The 22,034-nt window shown below is 31.0% G+C and overlaps 1 protein-coding gene across 3 annotated transcripts in view; it reads left to right on the top strand.

Moving 5' to 3' along the window:
• The window catches only part of Grip75 (gamma-tubulin complex component 4), a 73,656-nt gene that overhangs the window by 9,747 nt on the left and 41,875 nt on the right, over positions 1-22,034 (top strand). For all 3 annotated transcript variants that reach the window (XM_075382423.1, XM_075382421.1, XM_075382420.1), the window contains exons 4-6: positions 5,443-5,651; positions 9,075-9,169; positions 17,939-18,146. In XM_075382423.1, coding sequence (XP_075238538.1) covers positions 5,443-5,651; positions 9,075-9,169; positions 17,939-18,146 — 512 coding nt within the window. The remainder of the gene's footprint in view (positions 1-5,442; positions 5,652-9,074; positions 9,170-17,938; positions 18,147-22,034) is intronic.

Below are 22,034 nucleotides of genomic sequence, written 5' to 3'. Positions count from 1 at the left end.
TCATTTATGGTACACCTACAGGGCTGCCAAAATCAAATTCAACATTTCCCATTTCTCTGTGCCACCCTATATTAAGAAAACATATGATTAAAAACATTGATTACTCAAACCAGATAAAAAATACTAATTTAAATTGAAATCAGTTGCCAACATCAAAAAACCTATAAATTAAAATACATAATTTTTTAAGTAATTATAAAAAATAGTAAAAATAATTGAAACAAAAAACCAGTTAAATAATTATTTTAGTAATTACTTTAGAATTATTTAATGAAAAAAAAAATTAGTCTGATTTATTTATTAAGGTATGATTATTAATTCTGTTGTACTGGCAGATCACTACTGCATTATTACCTACATGCAAAAGAGTTTTCCAAAGCTCCTCCCTGTTTGAAAGTTTTTCATTGGCAGCAATTGAAATTTGAAGGACGATGGATAATTACAGGAAGAAGTCCCGCTTATTCACCAGACTTATCTGCATTAGATTTCTATATTTGGGAACATACAAAAAGTAGTCTACAAATGTAAGCCTACGTGTCTTGAAGAACTTAGACAGATAATTGTAACCGCAAGCGTCATTCAATAATTAAAGACACAAATTACTCTGAATCTAAAACAGTTTATTTAATTTATATGACTTTTTTTCAGTTTTCAACTTAATCTCCAGCCAAATTGATACTTGTCCAATCTCTGAAATTTATACATGTTGCAAAGAAATTTTTGTCTTGAAGTCAGAGCCAGTTTAGCACATTTTCTTTGGCGACATCATTGCCATTATACTTCTTAACACGAAGTGCCTTCTTGAGTATACCAAATAAGTGGAAATCTGATCGGGCCAAAACTGAATTTTACAGTGGGTGGGGGAGAAAAAGTACTTTCTGATCCAATTTGTTGGTGGTTCCTCAGGGCCAAAACAGAATTTTATGGTGGGCTGGGGAGGAAGTACTTCCTGATGCAATTTGTTGGTGGTTTCTCAAGTTCCCTGAGTTGTTTAAGACCAGACATTGTGAAGCAGAATGATGTCAACAGAAACCAGGCTTTTTGCATCCCAAAAGATGTCCACTTGATTTATTCTCTTGAAGGTTGAGTTCAGAATTTTTTTCTTGACAGTTGAGCTCATGTGCTTTCATTCCACATCATAATGATGAATCCATATCTCACCACAGATTAAATACTGTGCAAAAACACATCATCTTCCTCACTGATAATATTGTTTTAGCTCTGTGCACATGTGAAATCTTGTCTCGTTATGGTGATCTGTCAGCTCTTGGAACTCATTTTGTGCTTGTTTTTCGATACCTGAGTTTGACAGCGATAATGTTATGAACTGTACTCACATGAAATTGTAAATTTTCAGTTATAATCTCATCTGTAATCAGCCGCATTTCTTGGATGAAGAGTCTATGTAAGTTTCAAACGCTGGAATTGAAACTTCAATCAGATATCCAGAACGGTCTTGAAATTCTACCACCTTTAAATTTGTTCACCCACTTGTGAAAATTTTTGTTATTTATGCAACTTATCTGTATTTTTTGGTCATACAAGAGTAAAATAAAATGTTAACTGGTTTTTCACCTTCAGAAAACAAAAGCTCAATTATTGCATGCTGTTAACTAATTTTTAAACTCCAGGAGAACTTGCCATCATAAAATGAGATTTTTAGGTTATAATAAAGCAATTTTACTTAAGCAGCTGATCAAAAGGTTATTACAGGATGATGACTTATTGCATCAAATCCTCTTACCAGCTGTTTATAGCTGTTTGTATTTTTAATTGCTGAATAACTCTTATATATGTCTTGCAGTAATGTTAGGGATTTTCAACAATACCATCTCTACTCGTAAGAAAAATATGGTGGTTGCACAGTTCGAACATTTATTCTAAAGTAGGTCATATCATATATTTTTCCTATTTATTCTACAATCTTTTTTATTGTTTTATTTAAAATGTTATCAGAAAAATAAATAATACAAGATTTGATAAAAAAATATGCAAAATTTTTTAATTTCCCAAGTTTTTTGTTGTGTTGGTATGCGTGTCCCTATATTGATGTTTAGTTTATTGTTGGCTGTCAAAAAGGTTTCATGTGTTTTGGTATGGTCAGTGATTTTTAACTTGTGGAAAAAATGAAACAAAGAATTTGCATTAAATTTTGCTTTAAGAATGAAATTAATGCTGCACCATACTGTAAATGTTGAATGTTGCTTTTGGCAATTCTTCTATGAATAAGCAAGCATTTACAAGTGGTAGAAACATTTCCAAGGGCCGTGAAGGTGATTAAGATGACGAGCGCCCTGGACGTCTCAGCACATCAACAACCAGTAACACCAACGAAAAAAATAACATCATTGAGAAACTAAGTGTCCCAATTGAAGCTTCATGAAGAGCCAATACCAGAAAAAGCTAGTTAAATTGGATCAAATGTGAAGGTTCTGATCACTGTGTTCTTTAATCTCAACAGCTTAGTGTATGATTAGTTCTTGCCACCAAATCATACAGTCAATAAGGAACACTACCTGAAAGTTCTACACCACGTGCCTGAAGCAATCCAAAGAAAATGTCCAGAAACTAACTGATATGATGCCTCAGCCTCTGTATTCACTGAAAATGGCCTCCTGTGACTTTTTCCTATTCCCTAAACTGAAAAGAACCATGAAATGATGACATTTTGCTAACTTTGATGAAATAAAGACAGAATCACTGAATTCCATATCAAAAATTGTGTTCCAGAGATGCTTAGATAATTGGAAAAAGCGTTGGCATAAATTTATTTTGTCTGAATAGGAGTACTTTGAAGGTGAAGAAATCAATATTGAAGAATAAATAAAGATTTTTGGGGAAAAACTAAAATTCAAAATATTTTTTTATTATACCTCATATTAATCTTTTAGAGGTTTTTATGTTACTTATCAACAGATTATTAAAACATCACAAAAAAATGTTGGAAACCTCAGGTAGTTTGCCAAAAATTATTAGTATCCATTTTTTTTTCTTTTTAGAATTATGTTAATAGAGTTTCTACAAACTTTGATATATCAAGATTTTTTAATAGCCTTAGTTCATTGAGCACCAGATTGTACCAATTTTTTCTTTGACTTTTAAAAAATGTCCTATATACCCTACCTTTACATTTTAAATTTTGTACCTCCCTCTCTTGCTACAAACTCCCCCTTCATAAACCAGAAAGAGTTTTTATCTTAATATTGAGAAAAAGAATATTGTTATGGTCTAATAAATGCTACAATTTTTTTTATTTTCAACCATTAAAAAGCTGTAGAAGATAAAAAGGAATTTTCTGAATTCTGCTTAATAATTGTGTTATACTGAAGGTTTTTCTTCTTTATTCAATTCTTTTCTTAGAGATTTTTTTAATCGGTCCATCTTCAATTTTATATTCAGTTATGATATATTATGGCGTTCTCTGTCCCTTATTTGTCTTCAAGGGTGGTTTGGAAGGTAACTTCCGTTAGGCTATAAATAAAAAACTTGAATAGATAAAAATATTTTTTTATATAAAACTTAAAACTACAGCTTTTAACTATTTCTCAATGTAGCCAACATTTAAATTCAAGCATTTGTTATAGTGTTTCATTAATGTATAAATACCTTAAAATACCATAAAATTCAGCCACCTGGGTACCTAGCCAACCTTTCATGGCATTTTGAAGATCATCGTCATCATCAAAGTGCTATGATGCAAGCCATTTCTTCATGTGAGTGAAGATACAAAAATCACTCTGCGTTAAGTTTGACCTGTAAGGGGGATGATCAAAAATGTCCCATTGGAATTGATTCAGAAGTTCTTGAGTTCTTGGAGCACTGTGAGGACAAGCGTTGTCATGCAAAAAGCAACACTGGATGACAGCATACCACGACGTTTGTTCTGAATGGCTCACTTAAGTTTCTTCAAAGTTTTACAGTAGACTGCTGAAGTAATCGTACCACATTCCATAAAATTGAGTAGAAAAACTTCGTTGGTATCCCAAAATACTGTAGCTATAAACTTCCTCGCTTACAAAGTTTGGCATGCTTTCTTTGGCTTGCATAGAGAATTGGTGTGGTCCCAGGCCATCGACTGTTGTTTCATTTGGCATTCACGTATGCTACCCAACTTTCATCCCAGTCACAATTCTCTTCAGTAAATTTTCTCCTTCTGCATTGTAGCATGAAAGGAAGTCTAAAGGCAGAGCCCATTCATTTGGTTTGATGGATCTCTGTGAGCATTTTTGGAATCCACTGAGCACAGAACTTCTGGTAGCCTAATTCATCAGTGACAGTCTCGTACAAAACCGTACGAGAAATTTGTGGGAATTGTTTGAAAATTTCAGTGATGGTGAATCTACAATTTTCATACACTTTTTCATCAATTTCATGACAAGTTCATCACTCACAATAAAAGGCCCACTATTCTTCTCTTCTTCATGGGATGTTTGTCTTTCTGTTTTTTTTTTTTTAAATTAGACCCATTTCCTCACTGCACTATCATTCATAACATTTGTGCCATACACAGTATACAACTGATGATGGATGTCTGCTGACAAAAGTTTTGTACCCAAAGAAATCTTATGACAGCATGCACCTAGCATTTCATGTGACATTAAAAAAATTAAAAAACTATGTTTATTCAGTAATAGGATTTATTTAATTATATAATACAGGAAATAAATATTTTAATATTTTTAACTTTTTTCTGCATACATGTCACAATAAATGATCTACATTATTGTCAGACAACCGCTATGTTTATAATCAGCTACATTTCTGTTTCACAGTAAATGTGAAATATTGGCTTATTTGTTACTGCCCTATCGGAGAAAATTAGATATAAAAACATTTTGGTATTCAGAATAAGACCACAGGTTTAAATAATGTTCTGCATAATAAATATATGCTGGGTTTGTGAAAATGGCACGCTTGCTGTAATGCTGGGAAATTACTGATAAGAGACACAAGGATGATAAGTTAAGTGATGATCTATACATTTTGACCTTATTTATCACAGTTTAAGCAAAATATCTACCACATCAGGAATTTTGTAATAACAAACTTACAAGTGTAGGATCAGCACCCATTTTGAATTGTGTGACTATGAATGCACTGTCACATTAAATGACTATAAATCCACAATAAATCACAGTTTCTTTACTTTTATGCTTTTTGAATAAACTGCTCAGTTAGGTTAGTTATGTTTATTAGTTAAATTATAATTACTTGCTCCTTAAATATTTTACATATTTGTAAACTAGGTTATTTTATTTAACAATTTTCATTCTTTGTTTACAATTTCAGATATAATTTGTTTCACTGTCTTTGATTAAAATGAAATTACTTTTATAAACTGTAGACACCTAGTTAAAATTTAAATAATTTTGTTGCTTAGATTAAGTGTTCAATTTTGTAGATGAATAATAACAAAATTTATTAATTGTGATTTTGTTTTAGCTATTGATGAAGGCAATTTTATTACCGGCGGTATGTATTTACAAGCGTTTTGTGATGGATTGCAGAAAGTTCTTCAGCCATATCGAAATGATGTTGTTCTATTAGAAAAAATGGTTGTGCAAGATCCTTTTTTGTCTTTAACATCAATAAACAGCCATATAGGTGGTTATTCACAATTGCTTTGTACATTACATTCAATGATAACTGAGGTAAGATACATGTTTAGAATAAAACTGACTCAAATCCAGTATACATTTATGTCCCACTAAAGTATAAATAAAAAGTAAATATACCTTTTGTTTAATGCAAATGTATTGCATACCACTAAGTAGTTCTAATAAAGTGATTAATTACATGAACTAAAATAATTTTTTAACTATCATGTGTAGAAATGTACATTTACTGGTCAGACATAAACAGCTTTTTTTTTGTGATAGGTTGATAAATGAAATTTTGTAAACATTGTTGAACGTATGTAATTATTTTATTAATAATATTATCAATCAAAAAATAAATAAATTTTAATGGACCTGCATCATTTAATGAAAAAGTACTTTCAGTGGTATCATCAGTTACATGTATTTTTTTTTTTAAATATATTAAACTAACATCCCTGTTGCAGCTTCACCTGTGCTATATATTCACTTTTGCTATGTTTACTATATGTTTACTTTGCTATATGTTTGCTATTGTTCACTTTGCTATATGTTACTCACCCATGGCGGTCACATTAGGTTTTTCCATCTAACCAAAGGCTCTGCCTCTGGGATTTCTCTGTTCATTAAACTCATGCTTTTAAAACTAATAATGATAAATAAAAAATTTAAAGCCTGTTCAATTTATAAAAACTATCAGTGTATTATAATTTCTTCATAGCAACAATTTAGTCACTTCAAGACCCACTAATTGGTTTTTAAACTTCCCATCACATCTTCGCAAAATATATAATCAAAATTACAAACATAAATTACAATCACATTGTTACAAAATCTCATAAAGATTGGGTCAGTAGTGGTTGCATAAAACGGCAAAAATGTATAAAACAGAAATGGTTTTTATGTATTTGTCTGAAGAGTATTTGCAAGCCCAAATCAAGTGAATATATTATTTAGTATAGTCAGAATTGGGGAAAATTTACAATCATTGTTTGAAACCTTTTTACCTTTCTTCATTCCTTTCAAGCTCAAATTTGAAAACATCTAGAAATTAGCTTTTAGATATTTACATAAAGATTATACACACCAAAAATCAAGTTGATAATTTCATCTGCTACCGAGAAATTCAAATAACCTTTCTTACTCATCATAAGAACAGATATACAAATTTTCATCAATTTAACTTTAGTATTTTTTGCTGGGTATTGAGTATCAGTCAGTCAGGACATGTTCTTTTATATATATATATATAGATTGGACAGTGGAACATTCAGTTCCAGGCCAGTTTTCCAGATTGACTTCTAGTGACTGTGGATAGATCTTGGCAATCACAGCTTCTTGTACTGCATCACCAGCCTGTGGCTTTCCCGATTGGGGCAAATCAGCAACATTACCCATTTCCTTCAACTTGACAAGTAATCTTTCCACAGTGCTGTGTGAAACTGGTTGGCATTCGGCATAACATCAATTAAACTACTAACATCACAATATAAATAATCTTCAAGGTCACACAATAGGATGATTTTCTCTACACATTCCTCCTGTGACAGCATCATTATCTGCAACCAGACAAAACAAATTAGAAATATTAGAATTTTGCCCACAATGTGGGATTTTTTGGTCACCTTTTTATAGGACTAATAAATTAGTTTTAAAAATTGTCAATTTAAACATAATAAAACAAATAAATTAATAACTAAGACGCAAAATATAACAATTTTTAAATCCCTTTAAATTATAATATTCACATGTATAAATATTTAAAAAATTACTTTTGAGACAAATAATAAAAAATAATTTAATTAATAACAAGTCTAATTTTAATATTTATATTAAGGTTTATAAAATAGAATGTGAAGAACAAAATTTTAAAAAAAATGTATATATAGGAGAGAAAAATAAAAATGAAAAACCCCTCTTTCAGGGAATTTACATTTAAATACATTAAAATGCATTTTTAATAGAAGAGACAGAGGGTAGCAGCTGAAAAACTATTTAATAGAATAAACTGAAACTATCTGATGTTCAACTTTGCATCCATGGCGTAGAAATTATCATCTGTTTTAAATATTCTTCATATAATGAATGGCTCAAGACTCTTGAGGTAGATCATTAATAAGCAAAAAATGAAGCATCTTCATGTTTTATTTTGTAAAAAAAAAACTTACCTTAGTTAACATTATAATTAATTGTTGAAACAAATATGTATTAGTAAAGACCATAAACTGATTATGCAGCATGAATTCCTTACTTATAATGAGAGGCCTTGCATATTCAATATGAATTTCAGCTGCATTGAATTATATCTTTTTATCTCAATGAAAATAGCGAATGCTGCCAGAGCAGTGGCATGGGCTTACTACTATGTACAGTTTATTTCCAATGAACATATTAGAGATATCCAGACTTTTATAACACTGTGTAAATATATTTATATACGTACAGGATGATTCAGGTTGGAAAGGGAGATAATTTGGGAATTTATTTTAGAGCTTGTAATAAGGATGAAAGTCCATATAAACATATGTCTAAAACACTTTGTTATCAAGTTGTGGCTAGCAGAAATTTAACCTGGTTTTCAGTCACCCCCCCCTCAGTGAAATGAGGTCATACTGAAATTTTTAAGGCACTATATAAGGCAGTAAACTTGATGGTTTCCTGTGTTTTTTGACTCGAAACCTCAAATAATACTGGTCCCAAAATTGATTCTTACAAAGTAAGCGTTTCCTTAAAACATTCGACCGGCATTATTACTTCATGGCTGACTGTCCTAACAAATTTTTTAGGACACAAGAAAGACTTCCTGAAATTGTTTAATATTTTTTTCAGACACTCTCAGTCATCCTATATTCTAACTTTTACACAAACATTTCAAATTGATTGTCCCATCAATGAGTGTTATTGTCACTTGTAGTATCACAATTAAACTTTCTATAATGAAGGCTTTCTGTTTGAAGGAGTTACTATCTTTGCTAATGTTGTTGTCAAGCGGAAAGCTAGGGAAATAATTTATGGCCATGTGCGCTACAATAACCCTCCTTTTTGCTCTTTGAGTCTACTCTTAAATCAGCATTGTTTACCTCATCCAAGAGGTATTATATTAAATCAAAACCCCAATATTCTTTTTTTGTACACCTGATCTAATAAACAACTTGTTTGGAAAAATTTATAAGAAGAGACCCCCAAACTTATTCCTCATCCTAATACTATGTATTTTTTCAAATACCACTTTGTGAATCACTTTCATTACCACATTCAGTACGTAAATAAAAGTTTAAAATTTTTACATTTACGTAAAAATAAACTTAAATTTTACATACTTTACATAAATACATACACACTTTAATATATACTTTACATAAATATTATGTAAACTAAGGATTAATGAAATTTTAAAAATTTCATATTTCTCAAACTTTTTTCATTTATTTGGTGGTTATAAGCAATTTATTTTATGAGTTTCCCTTTTTTTCACAGATTAAGGAAAACCAAATACGTGGCTGTAAATTACTACAATTCGTATGCAGACATCTCTATACTGGTGTGGAATCAATGAAGGATGCAATTTCAGAGTGTGTATAAAGTTCATTTTTCTTTCTTTCTTTCTATTTTCATTACATATTAAAATATTTTATGGTATAGATAAGGGTTGGGGAAAAGCTTTTTCTTATTTTTATAAACAAGATTTTTTTGGCGAAATGTTTAGGATCAGAATTTGTAACTTTTCTCTAAAATAACAACTTAACAAAAGTTGGATTGAGCTTCCACGAGGTGCACATGGATATATCCAGAACAAGTAGGACAAACTTGTCCGGTGAAATGAATCTAAACAAACTTCACAGCTTCATTTATCATCAAATCATACCTCACCAGATCACATCTAGAGTTGTGACTTGGAACCTAGTCCCATCACAGGTACACCATGAAAAGGTCTTTTAAGAAATACTTCACTAACTGAACCAAGCAGAACCAGAGTCACAGAAAGCAGCATTCAAATGCGATGACTGCCGATTAGAAGATAACATGTGATCATAAGCATTGGAATGTCTCAACACTACACACATAAACAAGAAAAATACAAAGTCCACAATCAAACCGAAGCAAATCACCTACATCTCCCAATATAAACTTGCTCATGCAAGTTAAAACTAAAAAGGTAAACCACGCAAGGTAAACTAAAAATAATAAGTGGTCTAATAGACTAACACAAAATTCTTATCATGGGTCTACAGAAAATGAGAAACACCAACCAGGACACCATGGAATCTCAAGGATATAGACTACAAGGTTTATCTGGGAAGAGAGTGATGAAAAATGTCCCACAGTTTGGAACTGGCTTTTTATTCAGCCTCAAAATAATAAATTCTATAAAAGAATTCAAGTCACAATCCCCAAGAATCTCAACACACCCTAAAAGCATCTAATAAAATTTACACTATAATAAACATCCATGCACCCTACAATAATAAAAATGACTCTCCAAAAAACCGTAAAGAAACAGAAACATTTTGGGATCTACTCAGTCTGACTATAAGTAACATCCCCAAAAACAATGTTAAACAATTAATTAGAGTCTTCAATGCCCAATTAGGCAAAGAAAGAAGATATCCCGACATCATCAGAAAATGGCTCGCCCAAAAGAAAACAAACAAAAATGGACAGACACTCGTCGATCTCTGAAGAAACCTTTCAAGAAACCTATTTCAAGAGGAAACCTCAAAAACCTGGAAACAACCTGACTACACTAAATGACAAACAGACCATGTCTTCATGGACAAACATCACCACAAGGAGATTACAACATAAAATGCAGGAGGAGTAGACACAGGCTCAGATCACTATGTAGTGAAAATTAAAATTAAATTTACTCCCCAAAGAAAACAACAAAACCAAGCCTCTAAAACTAAAAGAAACATGGACCCTACCCAACTAATCAAGAATGAAAATTACCAAAAAAAAATAACAATCACGGATAAAATTGAAGATCTAGAAAACAGTGTTAAACAAATCATAGAAGAATTAGCCCCAATAAAATCCCATTAAAAATATCAATGGTGGAACAACAGATGTGATGAAACAGTGGAAAAAGACATCGGACATAGCTATTTCACCAATCCCAAAAATCAGAAACATCCATCCAAAATCTAGTAAAACAGAAGCCACCCAAATCCTAAGGAGAATAAAAAGAAAACACCATAAAGACACACTGAAGTCAATAGAAGAAGAATTCACTAAAACACAGTCGAGAGACTACTACAAAACCTTTAGAAATCAGTTCCACAAACAAACTCTCAACCCTGCTAATAAAGAGTGAAAATAGTAAACTGGCCCATAACAATAAAGACAGCACAGAAATCCTAGCTAAATATTTCAACTCCTAAAGTGCAAAGAACCAACAGAATTCATAAACTTCAACACCAACCCCCATCAACCCTTCCACAATAAAAGAAGTTACCAAGTACTGGGTGAGATGAATGAAGTATTACAAAGCAGCAGGAGAAGATAAGACTTTTGTAGAGATCTGGAAACATGTAGGAAGGTTACCAAAAATTGGCCTTCATCAACAGCTTGTCAACATCTGGATCAAAGAACTACCAAGCTAATCAACCTAATCAACTTATCAAACTTATCAAACAAGCTAATCAACTTATCAAAACAGTCTTGGTTTTTCCTACGACTTGGCACTCCTAGCAAATAACATCAACAAAGCTTAATTACAGTTAATAGAACTTCAAAACATTGCAAATAAAATTGGTCTCAAAATGTCATGTGAAAAAACAGAAATTGTGACCCAAAAACCAACATGATTAAAAGAAGTAAACATAAATTGTAATAAAATCAAAATGTAACCCAATTTAAATACCTCAGAGAAATAGTAACAAACAACCTAAGCAAAAAAACCTTAATCCAAATAAGAAGAAACAAACTAGCTAAAGCTCAAAAATTACCCTTGTGTACTTGCAATAAAAAATGCTTATCAATAAATGCAAAAATAAGACACTACAACACAGTTATAAAACCAGAAACCACTAATGTAGCAGAAACACTCTTCCACCTAAATGAACAAAGACTGACAGACTCCAGAAAATCAGAAGAACCTGCATCAATAAAAAGTACCAGAAAGACAAGCAGAGGTGGATTGTGCCCGACAAAGTCGTGTACAAAAAGTTAGAACCCATCACTAATATCATGTGTAATAGGAGACTAGGTTTGTTTGGACATATCATGAGGATTCAAGACTTCTGAAACAGCTAGTAGAATACAATCTCGACTCGAAAAACACCAAAACTGGATGCAGATGGACCAGAGAATGAGAGGATCTGAAGGAAATCAGCCTTACACCAGAAGACACCACAGACAAGATGAAATTAAACAAAAAAAATCAAGAACAGAAACACTCACAAGAAAGAATCTCACAACATAAACATTTTCAACACCAGAAAGAGCACAGAGATCAGAACATATGAAAAAGTACTGGGAGGACCGCAAGGCCCAAACAGTTCCATTGAAGAGACTTGGATAACAAACTGACAAAGTGATCGTATGTAGTCATAAAAGATAATACAATTTTTTTTTTATATTTCAAATGAAGTTTATTAAACCAAATATGTGCCATTTTGATCGACCATTTTTGAGATAAGATCACAGTAGAATTTCTGTGTACTCCGAAACAAATGGTTTTCCAAGGTGCAAGGTTAGGACATAAAGGCATCAAAATTACCAGCCAATTTCCAACAGATCAAAGATGTATGGGGTCTAGCGTTGTAGTGATAAAATATAACATCTTTCTTATCGATCAATTCTGGTCGCTTTATTTTGATTGCTTAGCATAATCTTTCTAGTTGTTGACAGTAGAAGTTGGAATCAATTGCTTAACCAGGCAACAGCAACTTATAGTGAATAATTCTTACCAATCCCAGATACACACATACATGTAGAGAGAGAGAGAGAGAGAGAGCATCACTTTTCTTGGCGCCAATCGTGGCTTTTCTGCTGTTTGAGGAACTTTACCCTTGCTTCAACTATGATGTTTTCCATATATTTTTGTAATAAGTGATCCATTTTTTGTTGCTCGTAATGAGCCATTTCAAAAATGGTTCATTTTCATTCAGTTAAATTGGAATTTTTTTAAACCAGTGATTTGCAAGTGGAAATTCAATCCATTAAATTTTCCATTGATTCTTTAAACAGTGATTCGCTGATGGAAATTCTTTCTCTTAAATTTTGTAAGTGATCTGGCACTGAAACATTGAATTTTTTGTTATATTCAGCCTCCTTCAAATAGGTCATTCAAAATGGGTCACTTTAAACATGTTAAATCAACAAGCCTCACAACCTGACCAACTGAGATTTTCATGAAATTTGGTATGAATTAACTGTTGATAGAGTTATGAGAAAATATTGAATTTCAGATCTCTATCATAAACAGTTATGTTTTATAGCTTATTTGATGCTCTTTCGTAATATGATGTACAACAACCTATGTTTACATAAATTTGGATATCAGGGTCACCACATTTGACTTTGAATTTCAGAAAAAAACAGGACTTCAATTTTTTAATAAAAAATATACGTTATTCATCATTATACTGTGAAACAGTTGAGAAAATTTGAAAGTGGGACTGCTTTGGGATCAGAAGATAAAAAATAAAATTTGTATCAATGTTTTAGCAAAATTTACTTTATAAAATTTCTAATCTGTTTTATAACAAGACTGCAATGATTAATTAAGTCAAAATGAGGTTGAAAATCATCTCACTTTATGCTTAAAAGCGAAATTAAATTAACAATTTTAAGTAAAACAATAACTCTCATACATTTTAAATGTTCTAAAAAACTAAATTGTAAAACATAGTTACGTATAAAATATAATTTTCAAGACTCATTTCTCCTAATATAAGAAGCTACTATAATAGAAATAATAATTGTACAACTAATAATTAAAATATAATAATGCATGTATTTAAGTAATTACAGTTATGACGTTTAATGATTTGGATATTTTGACCTTCTTAAAATCGTACACTATATACAAAACGTAAAAAAAAAAAATTAAATAAAGTAAAAATAAAAACTTCAAGTTAGTTTCATACATTCTTAAATTAACTGTTTCATTCCACAACCCATATTTTAAATAAATATTTTAATTTTGATTAATGCTAATGTACTGATTAATTTTTTAAAGTAATGTTTCTTAATAAAAATATTTTTTTGTAATGATTTAATATATATAATCTGATGTTTTCATTGGCTTTCAATTATTGCTACTTAATAATTATATCAATAACATTAGTATTAACTTAAATTTTAAATTTTTTAAGCTCATAAAAGAGTGTTTATGTACTTATTTGAAATACTTAATTATTTCACTGCCAATTTTTCATTTGCCTGATAGTTTCCTTTTCAGATAATATATATGTACATCCATTAGCAGTTTTTGGATTAACTTTCATTAGTACTTCCTGTCAAGGTAATATTAGAATATCGCTCTGTGCTGGGAAAACATAAGAAGGAGATAAACCTTGAGGGTAAAGAAAACTTACTTCGACTTCTTCTGTCGATTGATTTGTGGATAATACACAAGCCAACCACCAAGCACCATTATAAATGCATGTAATAAAACCTTTTATATCAGAAATTTCAGGAAAACCAACTTCTGTTTCATGCAAAACGTTATATTGTTCAAATTCTTCATTTTCGGAAATAATTTTTGTTTTAAGATGTCCTTTCCTGACTGGTAAAAAAGCATGCAGCTTTTGAGTACCTGGGATCGCCACTTTTTTTTTTGCTAAACAAGGTGCTAAACTTTTCTTCTTTCTGATATTCTTCATTTGAAACAATTATGAAATTCATATTTTAATATTTGACCAAGCCCAATCATAAAGTTGAGTGACTGTTATTATTTGATCTTGGTATGGGTTTTATAGATTTGCTTTTATTGCTAACTTTTTAAGAGTACCACCAAGACCATCACAAGCACTCTTGCCATGTGATGTAGTAAAGAAGTGTCATTCCACCATAGTACCAAAGTCATCCTTATGATACATTAAATTCACAAACTTTTTATGATCTTTATATTGTGCTGCTGAGCCATCTGAGAAGTAAATTAGTTTATTCACAATATTATACTTTTCTTTTAAAAATTGAATTAGTTTTTTCTGAAAAACATGAACTGATATTGTGTCTTGCTTAAGGCAGTCAAACATAATAACTAAATTATTGTTTAGTGTCTGCAAATTCTTGGTTTTTAAAATAAATAGCAAAAGGATGAATTGTAGCCTGTTGATTGCACTAGTGAAACCCTTGGACTTCATCTAGTAGCACAAATGAATAATTTTCAGTGAAATCACATAATGTGATAAAGATTTCGGGTTCAATTACCGGTTTATGTTTTTTAAGAAGTTTGACTGCTAAGAAGCAGCAAATGAATGGTGAACAAGATAATTTTTCAATAAGCATCTCAATAAAATCTTGTGTGTTCTCTACTGTTTCTAAACGTGAATGATCAGTTGAAATCCATTGCTTAAAAGTTATTTTATGTACAGAATTTTCAACAAATATTGAATCTAAAATGTTTTTAAAATTATCAGAATCTGGACAATTCTTACACTCACTGAGATAAGAAATTTGTTGGATGGATTACAAATAATTTGTGCTACACAGTGTTTATAAGAAGTGAAATGATTGCTGGACTCTTTTGTTAAATAATTTAATTTACATCCTTCAAACATTAATTGATAACACATTGATGGATAATACACACACACACACACATTGAGTTCCACTGCCACCTGCTAAAACACAATTTTTAGGGCGTAAAGCAGCAAAGGTACAAAACCCACTTTAATACTTATCTGAGTTTCTTTAAACTGTTAATGTTCTCTTTCAGATTAGCCAGTACTAGTCTTTTTTTTTAACATGAATGTTTCCACAAAGTGATTTGATTGTGGTACAGTCTTTTATGTCTGGCATTACATGAGTTACATCATCTGGTTTTTATAATGCCTGAATACATCCAACTATGTTTTGATCCAGACACTTTCTATGTTTAGGATTTGGTGGTGACAGAATCCCTTGTTTTTAACTAGTTGTTGTGCTTGTCATATCATGTAACGGGGGATTTGTCTTGCATTTTTTTGATACTCCAACTTCATGGAAGAAGAGTAACAATTGTTATTTTAAGACTTCTGTCTGTTGTATAATTAAATTTTTCTTTCAATTATACCAATATTTTGCTATCAGGTTCAACTTGAGATGAAATCTCAAAGTTTTTACTAGCTACATTGAATATTTTTTCCCTCATTGATGACTCAGTTTTTACAAATTTTTTTTTTTGGCAGGATATGTTTTCTCTTGCAACCTTTTAGATTTCACAGGTGATTCTCCAATACTCATTAGACTGTCATTGAGCCTGACTAATGCATAATTTATTTCATTATAAAGCGGTTCTCACCATCATTTGCTTCTTCTTCTGAAACTTTATTACTAATTGAGGCAAGTTTATTCTGATACTTATCACAATCTTTTTTCTGTCATCCATGGTAACAATTTTCTTAAATTCTTAGTAACATTATTATGACCTACTTCTTGAAATGGATTACAACATTTATTACAGTAAAAGGTTGCCATACTTCAAAAGATACCTAACTCTAAAAAAAAAAAGTAGCTACACCAACACTTAGCAGTCAATAAATGAAAACTGAATATCTTATACAGGCATATTTATACAGTGTTCATGCTTTTTTACATCATGTTAAGCCACAAATATATTATTTAAATAAATCAAATATTTTAGGTCATATTTAATATTGTTTACACTAAAACAATGGACACAGACTATGACTGAAATGGTGGTAAGGTAAGCTTCAATATATTTTGTCTTTCAATTTGTATTAATTATACTGAGTCATCGCATTACATTACGTTATCACTGATCATCGCGTTACATTATCATTGATCATTTGATTGCGTTGAGATGTACAATTTCTTATTACCAGACAAAGCAAATGAGCAACACATTACCTCATTACTCTTAGTTTCTTTTTTCAAGACATTTTGTTTGATTTTGCAAGTTCAGGCAACAAAAATTTAACACCTGAAAACCCTGCAAAAAAATATTTTTTTATTAAAACATTGATGCACGTTTTATTTTTTCTATTGATCCCATGCACTCCCAGTTTCAAAATTGCACAGCTATTTTATAATATAGTGACGAATAAAATTTATTTACCATAAAAAAAAATTGAAGACCTGTTTTTTTCTGAAATTCATGGTAAGGTCATGTGACCTTGAAGTAAAGATTTATGTAAACATAGGCTTGATGTATACATATGAAAGAGCATCAAGTAAGCTATAAAATATGTCTTAGTTTATCATTCTACCTTAATAAATAACAAAATTATGTCGACCTAATACTATTGTCGCAAGTTAAAATTTATCATTTTCTAGCAAATTTGAAGGGCTCTAAAAACATACCGGTTAATGATAGAGATCTGAAATTCAGTATTTTCTAATAAATCTATCAACAGTTAACTAATACCAAATTTCATGAAAATCTCAGTCGGTCAGGTTGTGAATGGCTGTCCATCATGTTGATTTAACACAGAATGACCCAAACAGTTTAAACTGTTTTTTGGTCGTTGTTCTGTTTGTTACTGATATTACAACTGCTAATGTGTCAGGATTACTCAGTTCTTTTCATGATATCATTTGACTTTTTAGTCGTTGGCCAATCAGAGAAAGATGCATTATTGACATTAAAATTTCCAGATTGAAAACACTTCAACCAACCTACTAGTACTTTTTGATTGATCCATGTTATGTCCGTAAATATTACAAATATTTTTAGCAGCCTGAGTTTCTTTCATTCCTTTATTATAATAAAATTACAAAATATATCAAATTTCTTCTTTACTTTCATTTTCAAAATTCAATAACTTAAATAAATAATCATAATCTTTCAAAAAATACATAGTGATATGTCACTTTTCAAAAGCATGCAAGTGTTACAGATTTTATTAATGTTACAAATTGAACTAACACTGAAGTCATCCTACTGGGAGAATACAAGAAACCTTTTTCTCTAACCCTTTTTATTTTGAAATTAAATGTTTGCATCAAATCTAGTGAGGACGTTGACAGATGCAACAATTATTTTTTACTTGATTTCACAATATTTTTTTTTCAATGTAATTTTATTTTTATAGAGTGAAGAAAACCTTTCAAAATTGTACATTTCAATCATTGCTTGATTTGTAATTCTTTTAACTATATTGATATTGCTAAATTATTTTTCATTACATTTAAGAACAATGAACCTTTAATGTAATTTTTTTTTTCAGGATAACTAAATGTTGCCATTGTGTTTTAATCAATCAACTTACCAATTGGTTATTGCATGGAGAAATAATGGATCAATATGGTGAATTTTTTATTAAACCTAATAAAATACCATTGTTAATATCTAAAAGCAGTGGTGCCACTCTTGGAAATATTGATAATGAAAATACAGTTGATGAACGCAACTCTACTGTAACATCCCTTGTTCAGGTTCGAGTAATATGTTTACTTACATATTGTATAGTCAGTTTCCTTTTTTGGAGTATGTATACATCCAAATGTGTATATAGATGAAAATAAGGTAAACAACTTAAATCTAAGATATGTGGCTCAAATTCAAACTTGACATTTGCTGAATACCAATTTTTTTTTTTTTTTATTATTTTAATATGTTTTTCATCCAAGTATTTTACACATAGATTACTTTATTTATATCCTCTTTTGTTTTTACTAAATTACTGTGTTTTTCTTCCCAAGCCTGTAAAAATAAAACTTCATTTGAAGGTTTAATTGCTGTACAAATTCACAAAAAAAAAAAAAAACTTTTTTTTTGTAACATCAATAAAATTATCAATTTCTAATTCATTTTTGCCGCAAAAAATTCAGAGAAAATTGCAAAAAAGCTGTAACACATATAGTTTTTTTTTTTTGTTTTGAGTAATATTGTACTTGTCAAAAATATCTGAACAATTGTTTTATTGAGAATCATGAAGTAATATAGGCTTAACTACATAAGCTTATGTTAGTCTATATAAGGCAAAAATAAAAAAATGTTGACATACCAAAAAACAATAACATTTTCTGACTTTTCCTTTTACAGAGTCAAGCCTTATTGTTACAAACCAGCAGTTACAGCCCATCATTTGTTGGTACCCAGCAGCGCTTGGGTATTGTGTTTCCATAGTCCTTATGTCCTGGAGAAATCTTCCTCCTTGATTATCTCTGTGCCAAGATTTCCCAGTAAGAAATTCATGTATAGAAATTTTTTTTTTTACTATCATTTGTTATTCCATGACTCAGTCAGAAACTCTTGTACAAGAGTTCTGTAGTTTTTTCATTTTAGTTCCCTAGAAATCACTTTACTTCCTCAAAAACAATCCCCATGCTGCTAATTACTTTTAGTTGAGTTTTCCTTCAAAATCAGGTTGAAAATCTGTTTTCTAATATCAGACCCAGTAAAATGCATATCTTCTTTAAGTTTGGCTTCTCTTAATTACTGAGAAAGTTCTGTAAATGTTTCAAGCTATCAACTACTATATCCATATTATTTACAAAATTTTTCATTGATGATTTGAAGCAGAGGAAGAAGATTATTCTCAATTTCAACAAGTGGACATATACAAAGGTGTACAAAAAAATAAAATTATTTATTTAAATTTTTTTATTCAAGATAACATCTTGAAAACATCAATCCCCTTTAAAATACTGTCCATTAGATATGCAGTTGCCCCAACAGTTTTCCCACTGTTGGAGACATTTTTTATATTCTTCTGAATTAATGCTGTTAAGTTTCTTCACACTTGGGTGGTGAGAAACTGTTGTCATGCCATATTTCATTAAAAAAAACTGGTTGATTTTCAACGCTGTGTGAGCAGGCACAATGTCATGATGAAGCAGCCAGTCCTCTGATTGTCACATTTCTAACTGTCTCACCCAATTACTTCAGCACTCGCAGATAGTAATGTTGGTTCACTGTGGTGCTCTGAGGAAACAAATTCAATGTGAACTCCTTTGATGTCAAAAATACAAATCACTTGCTTCTTATTTGATTTCACTTGCCGTGCTTTCTTTGGTCTGGTTTTTTAAAGATTAGCTTTAGCTTCCACTGACTGGACTGTTATGGGTCACAGCTGTAACACCAAGATTCATCCCCTTTTATGACTTTTAATAAAAAAATTTTGGTCAATTTGTGCCTATTCTTTCAATTCCTGGCACACCCTCAGACTGTCTGATCATCAGAAAGCAGTCGTGAAACAAACTTTGCTGCGACACGCCTCATCTTTAAATCTTCAGTTAGGATTTTTTGGCATGAACTGCAGGAAATTCCAGTTATTTTCTCAAAATCATTGACTGTTCTGGACATTAAGGGGCATCCCAGACAGGATTTATCTTCAAATGACATTTGGCCACCTCTGAACTAGGCAAACCACTTATAAATCCTTGCCTGGCTTAGAGCTTCCTTTCCAAAATATTGGAACTGTATCTGCTGCTATTCTCTTTAACTTGAAACAGAATTTGATGTTGGTGTATTGTTCCTTAAATTTTGCAATTGCAAAATCACAGAGAATGTTGGCAGGAGCTAAGAAAACAATCTCAATCAGTCTGTTTGCTGTCTGATGGTTTCTCATAAGCGCTACTGGCCAACTGCAGAGAGTGTCAGTTAAATGTACCTAGTTGGAGAGGGCAAAACTGCCAACCCACTTACCTACAGAAAATAATTCTCGTTTTTTTGGTACTCCGTAAAATATTTTGTTCACCTTTCTTGAAAGAAGTTCTCTTTGGCCATTTTTTCTCTCTATAAAATGCTGCTATGTTCTGCTTATAAATATAATAATTGTATACTATTATGCACCCACCTCAAATTCTTTAAAAATTGAAATATCTATTGTTAATCAATGTAAAATTAATTTTATTTATCATTTCAAAAGTGGGAAAGATAATATAATTCAGTTTACTCTATTATTATGTGTGTGAATTACCTTCAAGTCCATTCTTATCAGTTCTCCACCTAATAGCAATTTTCATTGTGTGTCGGTCATAGCTTCATGTAGTTGACAACACTGCTTTTGCTTGTGGTGATTGAGAGTTTACATTAATTGATTTTGTAGTGATTTTCAAGATGAACCAAAACTAAACGAGTTTCTAATTTCACATCATTTACTAGTACCATCCATGTGCAAGTCCATGAAATGTGGTAATTTAGTAGTACTAGTAAACAATGTGTTCTGCTATAAGAAACATGTAATGACAACCAATAACAAATGAAAAAGCCCATATCTCAGTGGGGCTAAAGAAGCTTTTTTAGTAGTAGGGTTTTTGTTTAAAAATCTTATTTTTTCTGTTATTTTATTTTTTATTGTTTAACAATCTTTTAGACTATTTTCATGCTGATAATAATTTCTTTCAATTGAGTTTTTCTTCAAAAGCAAGATCATGAATCTTTTTGTAATATCGGGTCCAGCAAATAAGGTTAACTTTAGGTAATGATTGAAAAAAACTTATTTCTTTAAGTCTTTATCTTTTTTTATTCATGACTTTTACAAAAATTTTCATCAGACCTAACATAGCAATATTTTTTTAACTTACCTTGAAGGTCCACTAATACCGGATGATTCAAAAAGAATTTCACAACTTTAAAAGCATATAAAAATTTATTGAGATAACTTATAAATTTAGTTGAGGACTCATTTCATAGAAAAACACATAAAGTTTGTCACCCAACATTCACTTTGATTCAATATGGCTTCCATTTGTAATGCGACGTACATCCCACCTAAAGTTGATTTCATTCTAGACAGTGCCCAGCAAGTCGGGCATTACCTATGTAGCTGTAATACACACCAAACCATCACTTTGTGGAATGCCAGTCTCATGTGACGCATGTCGAGTTGATTTCTTTGGTCTATATGCAAAGCTTTCTCTGAGTTGTTCCATAGCAGCTTCAATGACGCATAGGCATCCTGGTAATTTTGAATGTTTAACAGAATAAACTGTCTCAACAAAGGTTTTGTGCCAAGGTAAATTGTATGCTTACTAGGAGCCTCCTTACTGAACTGTATGAAAATTACATGGAACTGCAATTGTTGCTGACTGCAAATCATGAAACCAAAACACACAGTGCACATTCTGCACCAATAAATGTATCCACTTTTATCAACACTGATGACAGCACTGGTGGACAAATTCGATACTAATGAACTACATGAGTCAAAATTTGATGTTTTGCTATGAAATGAGACTTCAACCCAATCTGTAAGTTATCTAAATAAAATTTGTATATGCTTTTAAAGTTGTGAAGTCCTTTTTGAATTACCAGTACAGTAGTTTCAAATTCCCACAAACTTGCCTATTAAATGTCTGTTCATAATTGTACTTAGA

Source organism: Lycorma delicatula, chromosome 1, assembly GCF_047948215.1.
Source record: "Lycorma delicatula isolate Av1 chromosome 1, ASM4794821v1, whole genome shotgun sequence".
NCBI lineage: Eukaryota > Metazoa > Arthropoda > Insecta > Hemiptera > Fulgoridae > Lycorma > Lycorma delicatula.
The sequence above is the reverse complement of the archived record's forward strand: the minus strand, read 5'-3'. Positions and strand labels throughout refer to the sequence as shown.